Below are 22,513 nucleotides of genomic sequence, written 5' to 3'. Positions count from 1 at the left end.
GTGGGGGCAAACTACTATATGGGGCAGTTTGGGGGAAATTACTGTGTGGGGGCAAATTACTATGGGGGGATTTCTATATGGAGCAGTGTGGTGGAAATTACTATATGGGGGTGTTGCTATTGGGGAGGCACTGTAGGGGCAATTCTATTATTTTTGGGGACACTATACAGGGATTATTGCCTGGAGCACAATAGAGGGTGGTATTATTACTGGGGGCACTCTAGGGGACATTATAGCTGCTGTGGACACTATAGGAATATTTGGGGAAATTTATCAAACTGGTGTAAAGCAGAACTGGCTTAGTTGCCCATAGCAGCCAATCAGATTCCACCTTTCATATTTGACAGCTCTTTTGGAAATCCAGTTCTACTTTACACCAGTTTGATAAATGACTCTAATTATGTCTATTAGGGTCACAATTTTTTCAGCAGTATAGTACCTTGGACATTGGGGAGCAAAACGGGCACAGTATTGGGGGTGGCAGCAGGATGACACTGTGGGGACACCAGGATGAGGAGGTTAATGGAAAAATTAAGAAATCTAACGTGTCTGTGTTACAAACTGTAGAGACGAGATGTGGCTGAAAGAATTTGCCATGGTAGTCTGGGTCAAATGCAGGAGAAGAGGAAAGAGAAGATGTCACTAGATGTAAGAGGTATGTGGTTCTGTATTCTCCTCCATGTGTTTTTTTGTTATAATTATATGTATTTTAAATTTAGCGACCCAATTTTTCAGTTTAGGACCCAATTTGGGGTATTTTTTTTTGTCTGAAGATGTCATATGGCTTAGGAAGGGACTGTGGCGCTCATGAAGCACCGCAGCCTCTTTATACAAAAAAAAAAAAAAACTAAACTAAAATGGAGGGGGGCCCAAGTTGGGTAAACAGCCCCGGGCCCATCATGCACTTAATCTGCAGGCTGTTTTGAAACTCATCTGTTTGGGGGAAAAACCCCAAACTGTGCAGGAGCTGTGGATGGGCATGGAACAACAGGCCGATGAGTGGTTGGTGCCGCTGAGCCTCAAGCCTGGCCTGGTTGTGTGTGATAACGGGCAAAATCTCGTAGCAGCTCTAGGACTAGCCGGTTTGACGCACATCCCTTGCCTGGTGCATGTGCTGAATTTGGTGGTGCAGAGGTTCCTGAAAAATTACCCCGATATGTCAGAGCTGCTGCAGAAAGTGCTGGCCATTTGTGCGCACTTTCGGCGTTCTCACCCTGCTGCTGTTTTCCTGTCTGCACTGCAGCGTAACTTCGGCCTTCCCGCTCACCGCCTCATATGCGACATACTGTACCCACAAGGTGGAACTCTACCTTGCACATGCTGGACAGACTGTGCGAGCAGCAGCAGGCGATAGTGGCGTTTCAGCTGCAGCACGCACAGGTGAGTCACTCTGCGGAACAGCACCATTTCACCACCAACGAGTGGGCCTCCATGCGGGACGTGTGTGCCATGTTGCGCTGTTTCGAGTACTCCACCAAGTCCTCAGAGTTACTATCCCACTTCTATCTCCTTAAAAAAAAAAAACTTCGGGCGATGATGGAAGAAGATTTGGCACAGGAGGAAGAGGAGAAGGAAGAGGGATCATTTTCACAGTTATCAGGCCAGTCATTCACAAGTGGCTCGGAGAGTGGGTTCCTGCACCAACAGAGGCCAGGTACATAACTGTCCAGCCAGGACACAGTTCTGCAGGATGAGGAGGATGATGAGGAGGAGGAACCATGTTCACAGCAGGGTGGCACCTAAAGCAGCTTATGGGCATCAATGGGGCGTGGCTGGGGGGAGATACAGAGGACACAGACGATACACCTCCCACAGAGGGCAGCTTTGCACACATGAGCGACTACATGCTGCAGTGCCTGCACATCGAGTGCCGAGTTGCCCACATTCTAACCAGTGCTGATTACTGGGTGGCCACCCTGCTGGATCCCCGCTACAAGGACAACATACTGTCCTTAATTCTGTTACTGGAGCGTGAACAGAAGATGCACGAGTACAAGCGTACGCTGGTAGACGCACTGCTGATGGCATTCACACCTGACAGCGAGGGCTCAGTGGAAGCACAAGGAGAAGGCAGAGGAGGAGGAGGAGGAGGAGGAGGAAGAAGTCGCCAAAGCAGCTGGGGCACAGCCAGCACTTCATAAGGCAGGGTTACCATGGCCGAAATGTGGAAAAGCTTTGTCAGCACGCCACAAAAATCAGCACCACCAGCTGATACGGAACATCTTAGCAGGAGGCAACATTTCAGCAACATGGTGGAACAGTACATGTGCACATGCCTACACTGACTGATGGGTCTGCCCCCTTCAACTTCTGGGTCTCCAAATTGGGCACATGGCCTGAGCTTGCCCTTTATGCCTTGGAGGTGCTGGCCTGCCCTGCAGCAAGTGTATTGTCCGAACGTGTGTTTAGCACGGGGGGTAATCACAGACAAGCGCAGTCGCCTGTCCACAGCCAACGTGGACAAGCTCACGATCATTAAAATGAACCAGGCATGGATCCCACAGGACTTGTCTGTACCTTGTGCAGAATAGACAAGTATACCGGCCGGACCTAGCCATTGTTATATTCCAGCGCACTTTCTCTTTGCATTCTCTTTTCCCAATGTTTTGGGGTCTTTCCAAATTTATAAAAAAATAAAAAATAAATGAAGGAAAAAAATTACTAAAAAACAACAATAACAGTGTTGGCTACCTCCTCCTCCTCCACTGCCGCTTCCACCTATACCGCCACGTCTACCACCTCTTCAACCTCCTACTCCTCTTTGACCTCCGTCTCCTAGTTTATTAGTGTTTTTTTCTTTTTCTATTCTATGTTATTTTAAGTCATTTACCACATTTGTTTGCAGAGCAATTGTCCTGCTCTTACCCCCATTTTGCTTCATTTTGCAGCCCTCTAGCCCGTACTACGACCATTTTACAGCCATTTTAGTGCACCAAAGTTCAGGTCCCCATTGACTTCAATGGAGGTCGGGTTCGGGTCTAGATCGAACCCGAACTTTGACCCGAAGTTCGGCCGAACCTGGCGAACCCGAGCACCACGGGTCTGCTCATCCCTAGTGCTGACACTTATGATGGGCTGATACTTGTGGGTGGGTGGATGAAACATATAGGGTCTTTTAGATGAACTCTTTGGTGGCCATTTATGTGTACTCTGTCTCTCAGTGGTACTGGACCACACTAACTTATTGGGGCATCCTGGGTGCACTCAGATAGGTAGCTCCCAGTCAGTGGAGTAGCTATCGGGGAAGCAGGGGAAGCGACTGCTTCGGGGCCTGAGCTTAGCAGGGGCCCGGGAGCAGTAGCATGGTTTTGGCCAGCAGGGCCTTATTTCTAATAATTTAATGTTTTTTCTCTGTCTGAGGGGAGGTGGGGACTGTAACGCTGCATACATAAACAAGAGGAGAGGGGAGAGAGGGATTCTCCTACCTCTCCTCTGCTACACTTTGTTATCTCATTGGTGGAGCAGCAGTGAGCTGCTTCTCCACCAATCATTTCAATTGATAAACAGAGCCCGCTGCCAGACAACAAGAAGCACCATGTGGACCCTGGATGTGACTGACTGCCCGCCTGCCCGGCCGCCCAACTGCCGACCACCTCTCTTGCCTGCCTACCTCTTATGTAGCACTGCTGACCTCCTGCTCTGGCTGTAACAAACAGCCAAAAAGCTGGAGCAACCATGAGCAGTAACGCTGTCTCAGCCCTCTGAGCACTGCTGCAGCCTGCCAGCCAGATAATGCTGCCGACCTCCTGCTTAGGACTCACTGCCAGCCTGACCAAAAATGGTGAGTCTGTACCTCCCACACTGTACTGTGCCATCTGACCTGTACTGTGCCACCTGACATGTACTGTGCCACCTGCCCTGTACTTAGCCACCTGCTCTGTGCGACAAGCCCTGTGCCCCCTGCCCTGTACTGTGCCCCCTATGTTGTACTGTGCCCCCTGCTTTGTACTGTGCTCCCTATGCTGTACTGTGCCCCCTGCCCTGTACTGGGCCCACTACCGTGTATTTGTCAACCACCCTTTACTCTGCCCCCTGCCAGTGTCCTATTCCCTGCACTATGCCCCATTATAATACTGTGTAGGAGGCACAGGAGAATAAGGAGACACCCCTATACTGTGCCTACTAACCTGTACTATGCCCTCTTATACCAGCAGTGGCTTCCTCTGTGGTCTCCTCCCATGAAATCCATTCTTGTTTAGTGTTTTACATATCATAGATTCGCTAAGAGGGATGTTAGCATATGCCAGAGACTTTTGTAAGTCTTTAGCTGACACTCTAGGATTCTTCTTCACCTCATTGAGCAGTCTGCGCTGTGCTCTTGCAGTCATCTTTACAGGACGGCCACTCCTAGGGAGAGTAGCAGCAGTGCTGAACTTTCTCCATTTATATACCATTTGTCTTACCGTGGACTGATGAACAGCAAGGCTTTTGGAGATACTTTTATAACCCTTTCCAGCTTTATGCAAGTCAACAATTCTTAATCGTAGGTCTTCTGAGACCTCTTTTGTGCGAGGCAACATTCACATCAGGCAATGCTTCTTGTGAAAAGCAAACCCAGAACTGGTGTGTGTTTTTTATAGGGCAGGGCAGCTGTAGCAAACACCTCCAATCTCATCTCATTGATTGGACTCCAGTTGGCTGCCACCTCACTCCAATTAACTCTTGGAGATGTCATTAGTCTAGGGGTTCACATACTTTTTCCACCTGCACTGTGAATGTTTACATGGTGTGTTCAATAAAAACATGGTAACATTTAATTCTTTGTGTGTTATTAGGTTAAGCAGACTGTGATTGTCTATTGTTGTGACTTAGATGAAGATCAGATCACATTTTATGACCAATTTGTGCAGAAATCCACATCATTCCAAAGGGTTCACATACTTTTTCTTGCAACTGTATATGGCAGTGTTATCCGGCCATTGTATGGTGCTGTTATTCAGTCATTGTATGGCGGTTATCCAGTCACTGTATGGTGGTTATCCAGTCACTGTATGACAGTTATTCAGTTACTGTATGGTGGTGTTATCCAGTCACTGTATGGCAGTGTTATCCAGTCACTGTATGGCGGTGTTATCCAGTCACTGTTATCCAGTCATGATATGGGGCTATAATGTTGCAGTGTTTGTTATCCAGTCATGGTATGAGCCATTATCCAATATGGCGGTATTTAGTCTCTGTATGTTGGTAATATATAGTCACTAAATGTATTATTATTTAGGGGTAGGAATTTATGTGGAAGAATGTAAGATGACTTAAAGAGGAGCTATAACCTGTTCTGACATGTCTGTTTTAGTAACTACTTGCATTCCCAATGTAATAACAATTCTGGAGCACCTATTCTTATAACTCTGTGTGGTGTCATTCCTTTATTATTATGAATTTTTGAATTACTAGCAGCTTGCAATGAAGGTCCAGTTGGGTGTTACCAGTTGGGGTTGTCCCTGCACAAACCGGCACTGGCAGCACTGATTGGATAATGTCAGACTATGCAGGGACACACCACCAACTGGTAACACCAATTTGGAACTTCACTGCAAACTGCTAGTAATTTATTCATAAATGTCTAGCAGAAATAATAAAGTCATAAGAATACGTTAGGGGCTCCAGAATTGTATTACATGGGGTATGCGTCAGGAGAGGTTATAGGTCCTCTTTAATGTAATTATTCTGAATTGTGCATTTTTCAATATAAGACATACAGAACTGATATTAATAGCTGTTTCATAATAACTATTGTATTCTCTTATTTTCAGGGAGTTCTAATCTATGTACAGATACAGAGCAGAAATATGTCTGTGATCCACTCCAGAGAATCTAATAAAGCTGGCCCATTATATGCTTTGCAAACAGCTATGACAAGAAGAGCGTCTTTTATAATGTTTTCAATGTCATAAAGCAGAAAAGCATTTATAATTAATATATTAGCAATATCTCCGTGTTGCAAATCTTATTAATGCTGATGAGCATGTAGGGAAAGCAATTTGGGATGTGACGGCATGCTGTGCAAGTAATGCAGCACAAGAGGATGTGGAGTAAAATGTGACAGTTAGAGCAAAGACAAAAACACAAATGCTCCAATAAAAGTGTAACTGTGATATAGGGCAAGGCATGTAAGTGTGCCCATAAATATGCACAGTAAAGCGATAGGGCATTTGCATGAGAGGAAAAAAAGTACAAGAAATCTTTCATAACTTCTCAGCAACTGCATTAAAACAAAAACAACTAAAATATGTAGCTTAATAGTGGGATAAAGTACACAAGTGTTTTACTAAAGATCTGATGGTTTTACTGGCTAAAGAAGACAAAATTGTTAAGGACCCTGTAAATCCTTATAGCAAATGCAGTGCCCCAGTGGACCACTGCAAGGGTTAATTATTGCTAAAAGGGTACATTTCATTTATTTCATGCACTCTGTATCCCACATGGCTGAATATAGGGTAGGAAAGAGTTAATCTGGCATCCTCTTAGTGTAGTTGTCAGGGTAATGTGCTGGTACCTGTTAGTTTTAGCTAGAGTCAGTCTGGCTCTGCCTGTTGTAGAGCCTATGTGAAGGAAGAGAATCTGTTCTCCAGGAAAACACCATTCTTGTGGACTGTAGAAGCTGCCAGCAGACTAAGGGTCCATTCACACGTCCGTTTTTTCTTTCCTGATCTGTTCAGTTTTTTGCGGAACAGATCAGGACCAGTTCTGGACCCATTCATTTTCAATGGGTCCTGGAAAAAATCGGACAACACGATGTGTGCTGTCCGTTTCCGTTGTTCCGTTCCGCATGTCCGATTAAATATAAAACTTGTCCTATTCTTTTCTGCAAAAATCGGATCCTGGTACAATACAAAGTCAATGGTTCCGCAAAAAACGGAAGACATTCGTATGTCATTACGTATGTCATCCGTTTTATGCGGAATCCGTTCCTGGAAATTAAATCCTGCCCACAGAAATCACTTATTCACTTTTTTTATTTTTTTAAAGAAATCCAAACAACTTTATTTGCTTTGTGAAATTTATACATGTTTCCGTTTTTTGCAGATCCGCAAGAAACGGATGAAATACGGAAACATTTTCAGGAACAACGGATCCGCAAAAAACAGACCGAAATTCGGGATATAGAAAAATACTGACGTGTGAATGTAGCCTAACCCTGAGAGTAGGCAGGAAAGATATCTACAGACTATCTAGCACTGGGTGACTGCATGTGCAGGGATAGGAAAGATAATCTTAGGGTATATTGCTTTAGAGCCGCCACACTGGGACGTTCATGGCTGTTGTCAAATTTAGGAAGGTTGCAAAATGTTTAGAGAGAGACTCGGGGACTACTACTACCATCATTGCCGCTACCTATATAGAGCTATTGGGAAAAGTAAGCTCTGTGTTATACCACAAAACTGTGCCTATTGCGGCTATCTGCACTGCAGTTCTCATCATCCTCAGTAAAGAGACTCTTTCTTGTTATCACTAAACTGGGCCTGGTCTTTGCCTCCATCCTTTTGCTAGCCATGCAGATAACCAGTGGGAGTCCCTAAAAGTCTCAGGGTGTGTCCCAAGGGGGAAAAAAGATACACCCTCCATTCACTGCTCCACAGCCCCAGGGAGCGCCAGAGTAAGGACCGCCACTGTGAACCACTATTACTCCTATCTACAGACGTGGACAAAATTGTTGGTACCCTTTGGTCAATGAAAGAAAAAGTCACAATGGTCACAGAAATAACTTTAATCTGACAAAAGTAATAATAAATTAAAATTCTATAAATGTTAACCAATGAAAGTCAGACATTGTTTTTCAACCATGCTTCAACAGAATTATGTAAAAAAATAAACTCATGAAACAGGCATGGACAAAAATGATGGTACCCCTAACTTAATATTTTGTTGCGCAACCTTTTGAGGCAATCACTGCAATCAAACGCTTCCTGTAACTGTCAATGAGACATCTGCACCTCTCAGCAGGTATTTTGGCCCACTCCTCATGAGCAAACTGCTCCAGTTGTGTCCGGTTTGAAGGGTGCCTTTTCCAGACTGCATGTTTCAGCTCCTTCCAAAGATGCTCAATAGGATTGAGGTCAGGGCTCATAGAAGGCCACTTTAGAATAGTCCAATTTTTTCCTCTTAGCCATTCTTGGGTGTTTTTAGCGGTGTGTTTTGGGTCATTGTCCTGTTGCAAGACCCATGACCTGCGACTGAGACCAAGCTTTCTGACACTGGCTAGTACATTTCTCTCTAGAATTCCTTGATAGTCTTGAGATTTCATTGTACCCTGCACAGATTCAAGACACCCTGTGCCAGACGCAGCAAAGCAGCCCCAGAACATAACAGAGCCTCCTCCATGTTTCACAGTAGGGACAGTGTTCTTTTCTTGATATGCTTCATTTTTTCAGCTGATGTGCCTTGGCAAAAACTTCGATTTTTGTCTCATCTGTCCACAGGACATTCTCCCAGAAGCTTTGTGGCTTGTCAACATGTAGTTTGGCATATTCCAGTCTTGCTTTTTTATGATTCGTTTTCAACAATGGTGTCCTCCTTGGTCGTCTCCCATGTAGTCCACTTTGGCTCAAACAACGACGGATGGTGCGATCTGACACTGATGTTCCTTGAGCATGAAGTTCACCTTGAATCTCTTTAGAAGTCTTTCTAGGCTCTTTTGTTACCATTCGGATTATCCGTCTCTTAGATTTGTCATCAATTTTCCTCCTGCGGCCACGTCCAGGGAGGTTGGCTACAGTCCCATGGATCTTAAACTTATGAATAATATGTGCAACTGTACTCACAGGAACATCTAGTTGCTTGGAGATGGTCTTATAGCCTTTACCTTTAACATGCTTGTCTATAATTTTCTTTCTGATCTCTTGAGACAGCTCTTTCCTTTGCTTCCTCTGGTCCATGTCGAGTGTGGTACACACCATATCACCAAACAACACAGTGATTACCTGGAGCCATATATATAGGCCCAATGGCTGATTACAAGGTTGTAGACACCTGTGATGCTAATTAGTGGACACACCTTGAATTAACATGTCCCTTTGGTCACATTATGTTCTGTGTTTTCTAGGGGTACCATCATTTTTGTCCATGCCTGTTTCATGAGTTTATTTTTTTAAATAATTCTGTTGAAGCATGGTTGAAAAACAATGTCTGACTTTCATTGGTTAACATTTATAGAATTTTAATTTATTATTACTTTTGTCAGATTAAAGTTATTTCTGTGACCATTGTGACTTTTTCTTTCATTGACCAAAGGGTACCAACAATTTTGTCCACGTCTGTATGCTATCACTACCATATCTTTTCCTGTATGGGTCGCTGCTGAGGCCAGTCCCTTTGATGATTGTGGCTTGGACTGGGGGGAAATTATATAAAAAAGTGATAGAAAACATGTCTAGTACAGGGTTTGATAGTCTGCGGCCCGGGAGCCACATATGTCCCCGAACATCGGGCCACAGATATACTTGTTTCTATCTAGTTCCTGTTCACATGTATTTTCCAAGTCAGAGAGGAGTGGCATGCAGTGTGCGACTATGGACAGATAAGTTCTGATGGTGCACTGGTCGTGTCTGGGACCACATGTATTGCAGAAAGGGCCTGTGCCGCCAGAGTAGGCAAAGGCCTCATCATAAAGTAAATGCCTTCTCTGGCAGTCTGTGCGCTAGACTAAAATGTACTCCAATTTGTAGCTGGCGTAGATTTCAATCATTATCTACTCCAGTTTCTGGAAGGCCCCACCCCCGACCTGTCCTCGACATGCCCCATTTTTGGAAACTGGTGAGGACAGTGTAAAAATGCAATTTGCAACTAAAAAAGTTTACCAAGGTTTTGGAATGCTGATTACCTTCTGTTTGATCCTCTATGTGCATTATTATTATTATTATTATTATTATTATTATTATTAAAGTGCCATTCATTCTATAGTGCTGTACATATGAATGTTAAGAAGTAAATTCTCCTCTACTTTCTGTGTGCAGCGGATGGAAGCTAGTCTCCACCTACCAGGTCTGGGAAAACTGCAAATTAAAGCTATAGTATACAGAAGAAAAAACAAAGTGCCATATACTAGTCATATTAGGACATGTGCATATAATAAATGCCCTAATTTAAAAAGTCATAGTCTCATGAAAATTATGGTTGGATCCACACTTCTATGGTCAGATTCGTACAACACATTTTCACTTTTTTTTTTAATCAAATGATCCAATTGGGCTGGTTGCCAGTTTTGAATACCTTTTTTTTTTTGTTTTACCAATTTGCATTACCAAATTTCTTTTTGCATCTGTAAGTGGATCTGGTAAACACATGGCAGGGGTGCAATGAGGGATAGATAGAGGCACAATCCAGAGGTCCAAAAAAGTAATGTTCTGGTCACAACTAACATGATAAACTTCAGGGATCATGGAGAAAGGCACTTTCTGAAACCACAGCTTTGGGCACTGACAAAGCTTGTCTCTTCCCTGCATATTAAAATCATTCTTGCCTTAATATGACTAATATATGTATTTGTTTTTTCTTCTGTATATTATATCTTTAGTTTACAGTTTTCCCAGACCTGGTAGGTGGAGACTAGCTTCCATCCGCTGCAAACAGGAAGTAGAGGAGAATTTACTTCTTAACATTCTCTTTCTCATTTAGAAGCAGCCCCAGGATCATGGAACAGAAAAGTACAGATTTGTATGGTTGTGAATAAAGAATCTGGGCTGAGATATAAACTTCCACCCCTCTTCTCCTCTCCATAAACTTGTATTGACATGTGTAAAAATGTGTAATGTCCTTCTGTGGAGCTGCTCCTGTCCAGATTTAAAACTAATTTCAAAGAGAAAAGCATTTAGCAAGTGGCAAGGGGTTGAAGTAAACAGTTGATATCTATGTGAACTAGACATTTCTCTCTGATAAGATATATTACTAAGTTTCTTGGGGTCACTTGTACTATTGATTTATGCATAGTTGTTTGAAAAGTTAGTGACCATTTAAAAATGCATTGTTTTTCATTAAAATCCATATTTAAATGTAAGCTCTGGTATAAATTCAGTAAAGAATTTTCCCAGACTACACATTTCTGTAAAATGTTTGCTTACAATGGAAGCGACAAGCATACAATAAATATATAAGTAAGTATAAAAGCAAAAAGACGAATTATGGGGATATAGGATAAAAAAAATCATACTGTGAGTCTCAAGTTCAAGCAGAAAATGTAGAGTGCTGGTAATTCTATATAAATAGTACTATATTGTGTGTGTTACATGCATGTCAGTGTGGAAAAGGAACGGTCATATTTTATCCTACACATGTCATATATGACATCATAACTCAATAAAAAAAATATTGGGTTTGGTAGAAAATGTCAGACATGGTGTGAATGCTCAAAAATATTTTAAAAAGACATGCTGAAAATACTATTACCATTACTGTAGCCATAGATGCCTGTTCCAGAAAATCCTATTAAGTGGGGTCTAGTGTTCATGCCAAGAGTCGGTTGTAATGATCCCTGGCTGTGTGAGGTATTTAATGAGAGTCCATGCTAATAAGCACATCATTCATTTGTAGCTCCTTATACTTCAAAAACTACAAAACAGAATAGTAAAACTCATTGTGTATATACAGTGTAGACTGGTGGGGTATGTCTCATGATCCTATGGGGTGAAGTGCCTCCCACTTGTGATCACAAGATGGTTGCGCCAATTTGAGGTTTAACAACATACTGGACTTCTTTTGTGCTTATATTTAGAGATGAGTGAAGTTTAGAAAAAATTAAATTCGGCAACTTCGCCGAAGTTAGCCAAGAAATTTGATTTGTTCCGAATTAATTAATCACGAATCACTATAAATCAGGTATACCCAGGCCACTCTGCCTTAGGGTATGGCCATATGCTGCAGGGAAGAAACGCTCGGCCAATTAACCTGCAGCGGCCTTTCATTTAATAATGAAGACTGCACTGTATAGTCGGTCTTCATTGTTAATCGCTGCACAGTACCTTTAAACAGGGTCTGTTGTTGGTATGGGGTTTGGCTGCTTAAGTGGGGGCACAATATGCTGGCATACCCTCTTCTCCAACCCCAGCACTCTCCTGCCCTACAGGTGGGGGCCCTTCTTCTGCCATCTGCTTTTCCTCCTTCTCCACATGATCTAATATAGATGAGAATATGTAATCAGGAGTAGTGTTGAGTGAATTGAGGTTCGCATCCGCTCCAAAATGTATAGCCTCCGGCAAGGCTTCGGTGAATAAACCATTTAAAAACATGGATCCGAAGTCGGCTTCAGTACAGGCTGGTACTTTGTTATTGAAGCCGACTTCGGATCCATGTTTTAAAAAGGGTTTAAAGTTAAAAAATAAAATCCTGCAGTTATCCACCAAACTCCCGCGAGACTTCGGTGATAACGAATTTGCCTCGTCGGAGCCCATATATTTGAATGCTGTATGGAGTCGAATCTCTGTACAGCATTTAAATGAAGTTTTGAATGAATCGACTTCAGATCTAGGTTCCGAAGCTTGATTTGCTCAACACTAATCGTTAACATCCAGCTCCTCCTCTCTTTACATTTAGCTGACTTTACATTTAGCTGACACTTTATGTGTAATGCATTACACAACTATCTACTGAGGAAGGAACTTGTTTCCGAAACGTGTCTAGTGTGTACTGAGACTTGGCTATCGGTGCGGCTTTTTCAAAAACGCAAGAAGATTTTTTCAAAACGAAATACCGCTACAAAGATTCCGTTCACCAAGAATCCACCAAGTGGACTGAAACTGTGTTGCTACATCTGTGATTACCACAAACACAAGGTAAATCCTGTTGTGTCTACTCTCCTTGACCTGACAAGTCCAGGTAACTACCGGCTCGGCTCAGCTATACCAGCTTCCGTCTGGCCTGACGGCTTAGGCGCCTGCGTCACAAACCAGCGATCAACTACCTGGCTGGACACGTGGGACGCTGAGCGAGCGGGTCGGATGGTTTGCTCCGCAAGGAACAAGTAAGTGGAGCCCCACAGATTGGAGAAAGTGTGGTTACGAACTGTCAGACGACATCTAAACACAGAGTCCCCTTGTGGGAAATTACAACAATCCTGAATCTATGGTTTCAACTATTCGGTGAATCGGTAACTATAATCATGGACATTTGAACGGTTCAACACATCATCCCTTGCACCATAACTCTAGCCATTAAGTCTCATGTATAGGAGTACTCCGGTTATCTAGGTCTGTGCGTGAGCTCCGCACATTTGTACCTATTTGTTTATGTATGTATGCTGATACTGATACTAAATTTTATTATTGATTTGGTGTATTAATAAATTTTACGCAAAAATACTGTGAGCCAGCCTGTATTATTAGTATTGATTTATCTCCCTTTTCAGCTGGTAACTGAGAGGCTGAGCTCCAGTAGTTTGCTGGTGGAGCCTTTTCTAATTATTTGATACTAGTCTTAACTTCTGTATGGAGTTTGTATATTCACCTACTCTTTGTGTATACATTCTTTCTTCCCAATACCCTAGGTGTATATATGGGAGAAACAAAAATATCTGTTATCTTGGTGGTCTAATATCACGGTGTTTGGAATTGTGTCATGGTCTCATTAAAATAATAGGATTTCACAATTTTTTGCCTTTTGGAAATCTGTGATTAGGGTGTCACTTGAGTCTTGCTCTGTGCCACTTCTATCAAGGTGCCAACAAGGAAGCATGTGGGTAACAGTTGTTGTGTGCACAGTCCATCACATCTCAACCACAAATCTCTTGGTGGATCCATTCCCTAGTACCAATGTTGCATGTTTTCACAGAACTGTCTACTGTAGGGAACGGTATAGCTATATTTTTCATAGTTTTCTCTGAATTGTGAATTTCCTGGTATCCATCCTCATATGGATTCTTTCAATAAGCATGGTGCACTTTTGTAGGCTGTGGAGGTGACGACAGCAGAGTCATAGCTAGGTTGTCCTTTATATTCAGTTTGGTACCCTAGCCCTATCTATATAACCTGCAAAAGGCAGTGTTCACCTGCACATGCCCCCACCCCATACATGCCCCTAGCATCTGTCAGTAGGATCAACCCCATTAAACAAAGCAAATGCCTTAACTTTGTTTGGGTGGAGGGTGACATCATCGGTGCATGTGCAGTAATCATCTGTGCTTCTAGGAAAGCAGAGGCAATTACCCAATGGTGTAGACTGCATTGCAGGTGTGAGATTACAGGCCCAGGCAAGATGCCTGTCAATCAAGGGGACGTGGGGAGTGGTTCTAAGAGCAGAGTGGAGGAGCACTGATGCTCCAAGGAGCTTGAGCCCACCCTTGGCTAAACCATATCCATGGCTTGGTTCCCAGTAATGGTGGACACCTGTGGCCATATGGAAGATGAAGCTCACTAATATTCACTGCAGGTGCTATATCAGTAGTGAAACCACTGCCCTTCCTATCCTCACAAGCAGCATCTTCAACAATGATGAAGTCACTATGGACAACACAACTGCTGCCATGTGGTGATGTCCACATTAAGGTTCCTTAGTGTGGTCTCTGAAGTGTTTGAGGCTCTTGGCCTAAAAACGTTGGAAACCAAAATGATTATCGAACATGAAAAAGCACTGATTTTAGTTTCATATCATGCCTGAATATGCCACGCTAACAAATCATTCATTCCAGATCTTTAATATTCAATCTTTGGCCAACTCTAGCTACTTTCCATGCCCTTGTCATACAATGTTATCACTGAAATGTAAATGAAGTACTATATAATAAAAATATTAAATGTAATTAACACCAAGTACATCATTATCTACAACGAAGCACAGGATTATGGAGCTAAATAGCAGTCTGGGTCAAATAAAGGATGACTAACTTCTGCATTCATGTCTTAGCCTTCACCATGCTGTTCGAAGAGGAAATAAACAGTAATATCACCCGTTCATACTTGCCCTCAGATACATTCTGTCACTGACTAGTTGCAACTTCTAAGAGAATTAAGACCAAAGATCTAAATTTTGCCAGTGTCTGCCTCTATGCGATTTCGTTTTCACTATGTGATCATCCTGGTTATTCTAAACCTGGTCTTCCCATGAGAATATTTGTCCTTATGACAACCTCCCAACCCCCAAGCATCAGATGGTTCCATACCATTCTGTTATTTACGCAGTCTGAGACAAGCATAATTTAAGTTATGATTGAGGTACATTGTCGGGAGGGTGTTGAGGAGCACTGCTCCCCTGTGTATAGCTCCGTCTCACTCTTATTGTTATTTTTTCACACAGCATATGCAAAGAGTGGCCTTATTAAAGGAATCAGTGCTAAGCAAGATTCATGCCACAAATACTGTACACTCTGTTCGGAAATGCGTAAGCCTCGTGATGACAAATCAATAATAAGAAATGTTTATGCCCCAATAAAACAAGATAGAGATAAAATGCATTAATAAGCAATATAGTTCTTTTTTTTACATAATATAAAAATTATTTTGTCATCTGGCACGATGAGTTATAAATGTTTTACATAGGACTGCAGGTAAACCGGATACATAGCAGGGACTCAAAGAGTCTTTAAGATGCCCAAATGATGCAAGCTGAACGTGTTTAATGACCACTTCAGCTCTGCTACATCTTTATACATGCTGCTTACTTCATCTCTGAAGTCACTTGTCAATGGCCGGCGTCTTATTTACCTGCTTAGAAAGTCGAGGTTCTTCCTCCATGTATTTCTGCTCTTTTGGTACGAGGGTAGCCAGGCTGGCTTTTACCTGCACATGATAATACATAATCGTCATGAGACAAGTCACACAAATGATCAGTTTTCTAGCCTAATTGTAATCTGTGACCGGCACGTGCACCCTGATTGAAAATTCACAAAAGCAAACTGTATAAAGGACATAAATGTATAATACCCAGGGAGGGTAAGTGGCACGCATACTTAACAGGAGCAATGTCATTGCTAGCAACAACAGCTGAATTGAAATTTAGTGGGGAGGGTGCGCCATGCTGTGGCTGTGTCGCTCCTCGCCTTCACTCGCGGGGAGGTTGAAATAAAACGTCGAAGCCTAACATTCATAGACTTTATAGATAAGGAACAAAAAGCATTCAAGGAACTGAGCTTTTATAGAAGGCAGAAGAAAGGCAAACTTAGGACTTACGGCATTAAAAATCACATCTATTTCAAGATAGATGACCCCCTTTGTTGGCCCTGTCAGCTGCTTGTTTTTCAAGACGTAGGCTTTCTGTTCACCATTTTGAATCTGTGGGAAGAAAGACATGACAGCCGTCTGTCTCATGGTCTCTGCAGAATACACTCCCCCGGCCACCTTTGACCCCCAGCTGCTGAAACTGACAAGGAGTCCAAAACAACTGTGGCAATTTTGACAAGTACCTGTTCATTACCAGCACTGAGCCTGTCAGGAAAAATTAACTACCGTGGGATTCAACATGGTCGTGGACCGAGGGTGTTAAATTCTATTCATTATATATTTTTATATTTTTTGTCTGCGTTTTAGTGTATGTGTGTGAGATTTTTTAATATCTCAGTTGAGAATTGACTGACATTCGGCAGAAATTTTCATATTTTTTTTTGCCTTTATGGATGGAGAGAAACATTGAGATGTATGGCAGGTGAATGAGACTTACGGACAGCAAGGGGATAGCAACTTTGCCCAGAAAGTCGGCACTTCGGTCTCGATCTTCATCATAGACTGTCACTTCAAGGACGGAGTGGACGTCATTGACATTGCTTTATGGGAAAAGGATAGAGAGAGAGAAATACCAGAGTGTTAATTAGAAGGTCTATACTGAAGAAAACAAGCTTTTCATTTACAAGTTAATCTCAGCATGACTTTATGTGTATCTTTCAATGACCGTACCAGAATATATAAAAAAAACTACTGAAATAGCAGACCTCCAAAAAAAGGTTGTAAGTTGTACAACTCAAGTTTATTCATATTTTCCAAGCATGACCACATAGTCACATCCATGGCACCTTCTATACCAAAGTACTCGTTAATACTCAACTTACATAGCAGATGCTCTTTCTTGGAAGGATACAGCCACACGGTCAGGTTTCTGCATGCATTTTTGGGAGCCAAAACCAGGAGTGAATTAAAAAAACAGGCAAAACCTTATCTTTCCTGTATATTTTCTCTCCTTTTATGATCCACTCCTCATTTTGGCTTCCAAAACTTCAAGCAGAAACCTGTCCGTGTGGCCGTACCCTATTACCATGAATAAGACTTTCAGGGGGACAGTGAATGTTTTACTGTCTTGCTTGCATCTATCAGTACTGATTGCTCAAGAGCTTACGGAAGACAGATTTACTATTGATTAGTGGAAGCTGTATAAATTCATATGGAGTAAGCTACCTCTAGTGGCAGCTGCAGGCAGACAAACAATTTAAAGGGGATTTCCCTATTTTTTGCCCCCAAACTCTGAGAATGGCTTAAAAAAAAATAGTAATACTCATCTCACTAATGCCCCGTCTCTCACATTCAAATGGTTCTAAGGTAGCCCACCAGTCTCTCATCTTCCCAATCCCTCTCAGCCAATCACAAGCTGACATGGGTAACCAATGTGGCCAGTGAATGGCTGAATGGTCACATTTCCTCTGTTGCAAGGGATCGGGAAGAAGAGATTGGCGGGGGTCTTTGGGAGCATCAGAATGCAAGTGACAGGGGGTTGATAAGGTGTGTATGATTTTTTTATTGACTTTTTTTATTTTGAATCTTTTTTAAGAGTAATTGCACTTTCCAAAAACTTTTGACATGTCAGAGTGACATTTGCTAAAATGAGGAGTTAGAGGCCCTATTTCAGCTGTATCTCTCCTCCCCGCTGTAGATGGACATAACGACTGCCTCAATAAAAAAAACTATTGAGTCCATCTTCACTTCCATCTTCAGCAATAGGGAGAGAATGTTCTCAATGGTGTGGAGGTCCCTGTGTTCAGACATATCAAAAGGTTTTGGAAAGTGCAGTTACTCTTTAAACTTATCAAGAAGGGCACGTCATACACCAGTCTTGATACCTTTGAGCTGGAATGAGATGTGCCTAACTTATTAATGGAAGTCTGTCACTGGGAAATTCACTAGTAATCCAGGCACAATGTCTTGTAGGGCTAGATCAGCTGAATGTAATAATACTTTTCATTTAGTGATCCATTGCTTCATTTTGGAGAAAAAAGGTCTTAATTAGAGTTGAGCGAACACCTGGATGTTCGGGTTCGAGAAGTTCGGCCGAACATCCCGGAAATGTTCGGGTTCGGGATCCGAACCCGATCCGAACTTCGTCCCGAACCCGAACCCCATTGAAGTCAATGGGGACCCGAACTTTTCGGCACTAAAAAGGCTGTAAAACAGCCCAGGAAAGAGCTAGAGGGCTGCAAAAGGCAGCAACATGTAGGTAAATCCCCTGCAAACAAATGTGGATAGGGAAATGAATTAAAATAAAAATTAAATAAATAAAAATTAACCAAAATCAATTGGAGAGAGGTTCCATAGCAGAGAATCTGGCTTCCCGTCACCCACCACTGGAACAGTCCATTCTCAGATATTTAGGCCCCGGCACCCAGGCAGAGGAGAGAGGTCCCGTAACAGAGAATCTGTCTTCATGTCAGCAGAGAATTAGTCTGCATGTCATAGCAGAGAATGAGGCTTCACGTCAGCCACCACTGCAACAGTCCATTGGCATATATTTAGGCCCAGCACCCAGGCAGAGGAGGGAGGTCCCGTAACAGAGAATCTGTCTTCATGTCAGCAGAGAATTAGTCTGCATGTCATAGCAGAGAATGAGGCTTCACGTCAGCCACCACTGCAACAGTCCATTGGCATATATTTAGGCCCAGCACACACACAGGCAGAGGAGAGAGGTCCCGTAACAGAGAATCTGGCTTCATGTCAGCAGAGAATCAGTCTGCATGTCATAGCAGAGAATGAGGCTTCACGTCAGCCACCACTGCAACAGTCCATTGGCATATATTTAGGCCCAGCACACACACAGGCAGAGGAGAGAGGTCCCGTAACAGAGAATCTGGCTTCATGTCAGCAGAGAATCAGTCTGCATGTCATAGCAGAGAATGAGGCTTCACGTCAGCCACCACTGCAACAGTCCATTGGCATATATTTAGGCCCAGCACCCAGGCAGAGGAGGGAGGTCCCGTAACAGAGAATCTGTCTTCATGTCAGCAGAGAATTAGTCTGCATGTCATAGCAGAGAATGAGGCTTCACGTCAGCCACCACTGCAACAGTCCATTGGCATATATTTAGGCCCAGCACACACACAGGCAGAGGAGAGAGGTCCCGTAACAGAGAATCTGGCTTCATGTCAGCAGAGAATCAGTCTGCATGTCATAGCAGAGAATGAGGCTTCACGTCAGCCACCACTGCAACAGTCCATTGGCATATATTTAGGCCCAGCACACACACAGGCAGAGGAGAGAGGTCCCGTAACAGAGAATCTGGCTTCATGTCAGCAGAGAATCAGTCTGCATGTCATAGCAGAGAATGAGGCTTCACGTCAGCCACCACTGCAACAGTCCATTGGCATATATTTAGGCCCAGCACCCAGGCAGAGGAGGGAGGTCCCGTAACAGAGAATCTGTCTTCATGTCAGCAGAGAATTAGTCTGCATGTCATAGCAGAGAATGAGGCTTCACGTCAGCCACCACTGCAACAGTCCATTGGCATATATTTAGGCCCAGCACCCAGGCAGAGGAGGGAGGTCCCGTAACAGAGAATCTGTCTTCATGTCAGCAGAGAATTAGTCTGCATGTCATAGCAGAGAATGAGGCTTCACGTCAGCCACCACTGGAACAGTCCATTCTCAGATATTTAGGCCCCGGCACCCAGGCAGAGGAGAGAGGTCCCGTAACAGAGAATCTGTCTTCATGTCAGCAGAGAATTAGTCTGCATGTCATAGCAGAGAATGAGGCTTCACGTCAGCCACCACTGCAACAGTCCATTGGCATATATTTAGGCCCAGCACCCAGGCAGAGGAGAGAGGTCCCGTAACAGACAATCTGGCTTCATGTCAGCAGAGAATCAGTCTTCATATCATAGCAGAGAATCAGGCTTCACGTCACCCACCACTGTAAGAGTCAATTTTCATAAATTTAGGCCCAGAACCCAGGCAGAGGAGAAAGGTCCCGTAACAGACAATCTGGCTTCATGTCAGCAGAGAATCAGTCTTCATATCATAGCAGAGAATCAGGCTTCACGTCACCCACCACTGTAAGAGTCAATTTTCATAAATTTAGGCCCAGAACCCAGGCAGAGGAGAAAGGTCCCGTAACAGACAATCTGGCTTCATGTCAGCAGAGAATCAGTCTTCATATCATAGCAGAGAATCAGGCTTCACGTCACCCACCACTGTAAGAGTCAATTTTCATAAATTTAGGCCCAGAACCCAGGCAGAGGAGAAAGGTCCCGTAACAGACAATCTGGCTTCATGTCAGCAGAGAATCAGTCTTCATATCATAGCAGAGAATCAGGCTTCACGTCACCCACCACTGTAAGAGTCAATTTTCATAAATTTAGGCCCAGAACCCAGGCAGAGGAGAAAGGTCCCGTAACAGACAATCTGGCTTCATGTCAGCAGAGAATCAGTCTTCATATCATAGCAGAGAATCAGGCTTCACGTCACCCACCACTGTAAGAGTCAATTTTCATAAATTTAGGCCCAGAACCCAGGCAGAGGAGAAAGGTCCCGTAACAGACAATCTGGCTTCATGTCAGCAGAGAATCAGTCTTCATATCATAGCAGAGAATCAGGCTTCACGTCACCCACCACTGTAAGAGTCAATTTTCATAAATTTAGGCCCAGAACCCAGGTAGAGGAGAAAGGTCCCGTAACAGACAATCTGGCTTCATGACAGCAGAGAATCAGTCTGCATGTCATAGCAGAGAATCAGGCTTCACGTCAGCCACCACTGCAACAGTCCATTGTCATAAATTTAGGCCCAGCACCCAGGCAGAGGAGAGAGGTCCCGTAACAGACAATCTGGCTTCATGTCAGCAGAGAATTAGTCTGCATGTCATAGCAGAGAATCAGGCTTCATGTCAGCCACCACTGCAACAGTCCATTGGCATATATTTAGGCCTAGCACACAGGCAGAGGAGAGGTTCATTCAACTTTGGGTAGCATCGCAATATAATGGTAAAATGAAAATAAAAATAGGATTGAATGAGGAAGTGCCCTGGAGTCCAATAATATATGGTTATGGGGAGGTAGTTAATGTCTAATCTGGACAAGGGACGGACAGGTCCTGTGGGATCCATGCCTGGTTCATTTTTATGAACGTCAGCTTGTCCACATTGGCTGTAGACAGGCGGCTGCGTTTGTCTGTAATGACGCCCCCTGCCGTGCTGAATACACGTTCAGACAAAACGCTGGCTGCCGGGCAGGCCAGCACCTCCAAGGCATAAAAGGCTAGCTCTGGCCACGTGGACAATTTAGAGACCCAGAAGTTGAATGGGGCCGAACCATCAGTCAGTACGTGGAGGGGTGTGCACACGTACTGTTCCACCATGTTAGTAAAATGTTGCCTCCTGCTAACACGTTGCGTATCAGGTGGTGGTGCAGTTAGCTGTGGCGTGTTGACAAAAGTTTTCCACATCTCTGCCATGCTAACCCTGCCCTCAGAGGAGCTGGCCGTGACACAGCTGCCTTGGCGACCTCTTGCTCCTCCTCTGCCTTGGCCTTGGGCTTCCACTTGTTCCCCTGTGACATTTGGGAATGCTCTCAGTAGCGCGTCTACCAACGTGCGCTTGTACTCGCGCATCTTCCTATCACGCTCCAGTGCAGGAAGTAAGGTGGGCACATTGTCTTTGTAGCGTGGATCCAGCAGGGTGGCAACCCAGTAGTCCGCACAGGTTAAAATGTGGGCAACTCTGCTGTCGTTGCGCAGGCACTGCAGCATGTAGTCGCTCATGTGTGCCAGGCTGCCCAGGGGTAAGGACAAGCTGTCCTCTGTGGGAGGCGTATCGTCATCGTCCTGCCTTTCCCCCCAGCCACGCACCAGTGATGGACCCGAGCTGCGTTGGGTGCCACCCCGCTGTGACCATGCTTCATCCTCATCCTCCTCCACCTCCTCCTCATCCTCGTCCTCCTCGTCCTCCAGTAGTGGGCCCTGGCTGGCCACATTTGTACCTGGCCTCTGCTGTTGCAAAAAACCTCCCTCTGAGTCACTTCGAAGAGACTGGCCTGAAAGTGCTAAAAATGACCCCTCTTCCTCATCCTCCTCCTCCTCCTCCTGGGCCACCTCCTGTTCCATCATCGCCCTAAGTGTTTTCTCAAGGAGACATAGAAGTGGTATTGTAACGCTGATAACGGTGTCATCGCCACTGGCCATGTTGGTGGAGTACTCGAAACAGCGCAACAGGGCACACAGGTCTCGCATGGAGGCCCAGTCATTGGTGGTGAAGTGGTGCTGTTCTGTAGTGCGACTGACCCGTGCGTGCTGCAGCTGAAACTCCACTATGGCCTGCTGCTGCTCGCACAGTCTGTCCAGCATGTGCAAGGTGGAGTTCCACCTGGTGGGCACGTCGCATATGAGGCGGTGAGCGGGAAGGCCGAAGT

At 44.1% G+C, this 22,513-nt stretch overlaps 1 protein-coding gene across 2 annotated transcripts in view; it reads right to left on the bottom strand.

Annotated features, from left to right (window-relative positions):
• The window catches only part of MCTP1 (multiple C2 and transmembrane domain containing 1), a 1,090,031-nt gene that overhangs the window by 319,369 nt on the left and 748,149 nt on the right, over nt 1–22,513 (bottom strand). For both annotated transcript variants that reach the window (XM_044276001.1, XM_044276002.1), the window contains exons 13-15: nt 16,579–16,681; nt 16,092–16,193; nt 15,627–15,701 (exon numbers count right to left, since the gene is read on the bottom strand). In XM_044276001.1, coding sequence (XP_044131936.1) covers nt 15,627–15,701; nt 16,092–16,193; nt 16,579–16,681 — 280 coding nt within the window. The remainder of the gene's footprint in view (nt 1–15,626; nt 15,702–16,091; nt 16,194–16,578; nt 16,682–22,513) is intronic.

Source organism: Bufo gargarizans, chromosome 1 (genome assembly GCF_014858855.1).
Source record: "Bufo gargarizans isolate SCDJY-AF-19 chromosome 1, ASM1485885v1, whole genome shotgun sequence".
NCBI lineage: Eukaryota > Metazoa > Chordata > Amphibia > Anura > Bufonidae > Bufo > Bufo gargarizans.
This window is presented reverse-complemented; position numbering and strand designations above follow the sequence as displayed.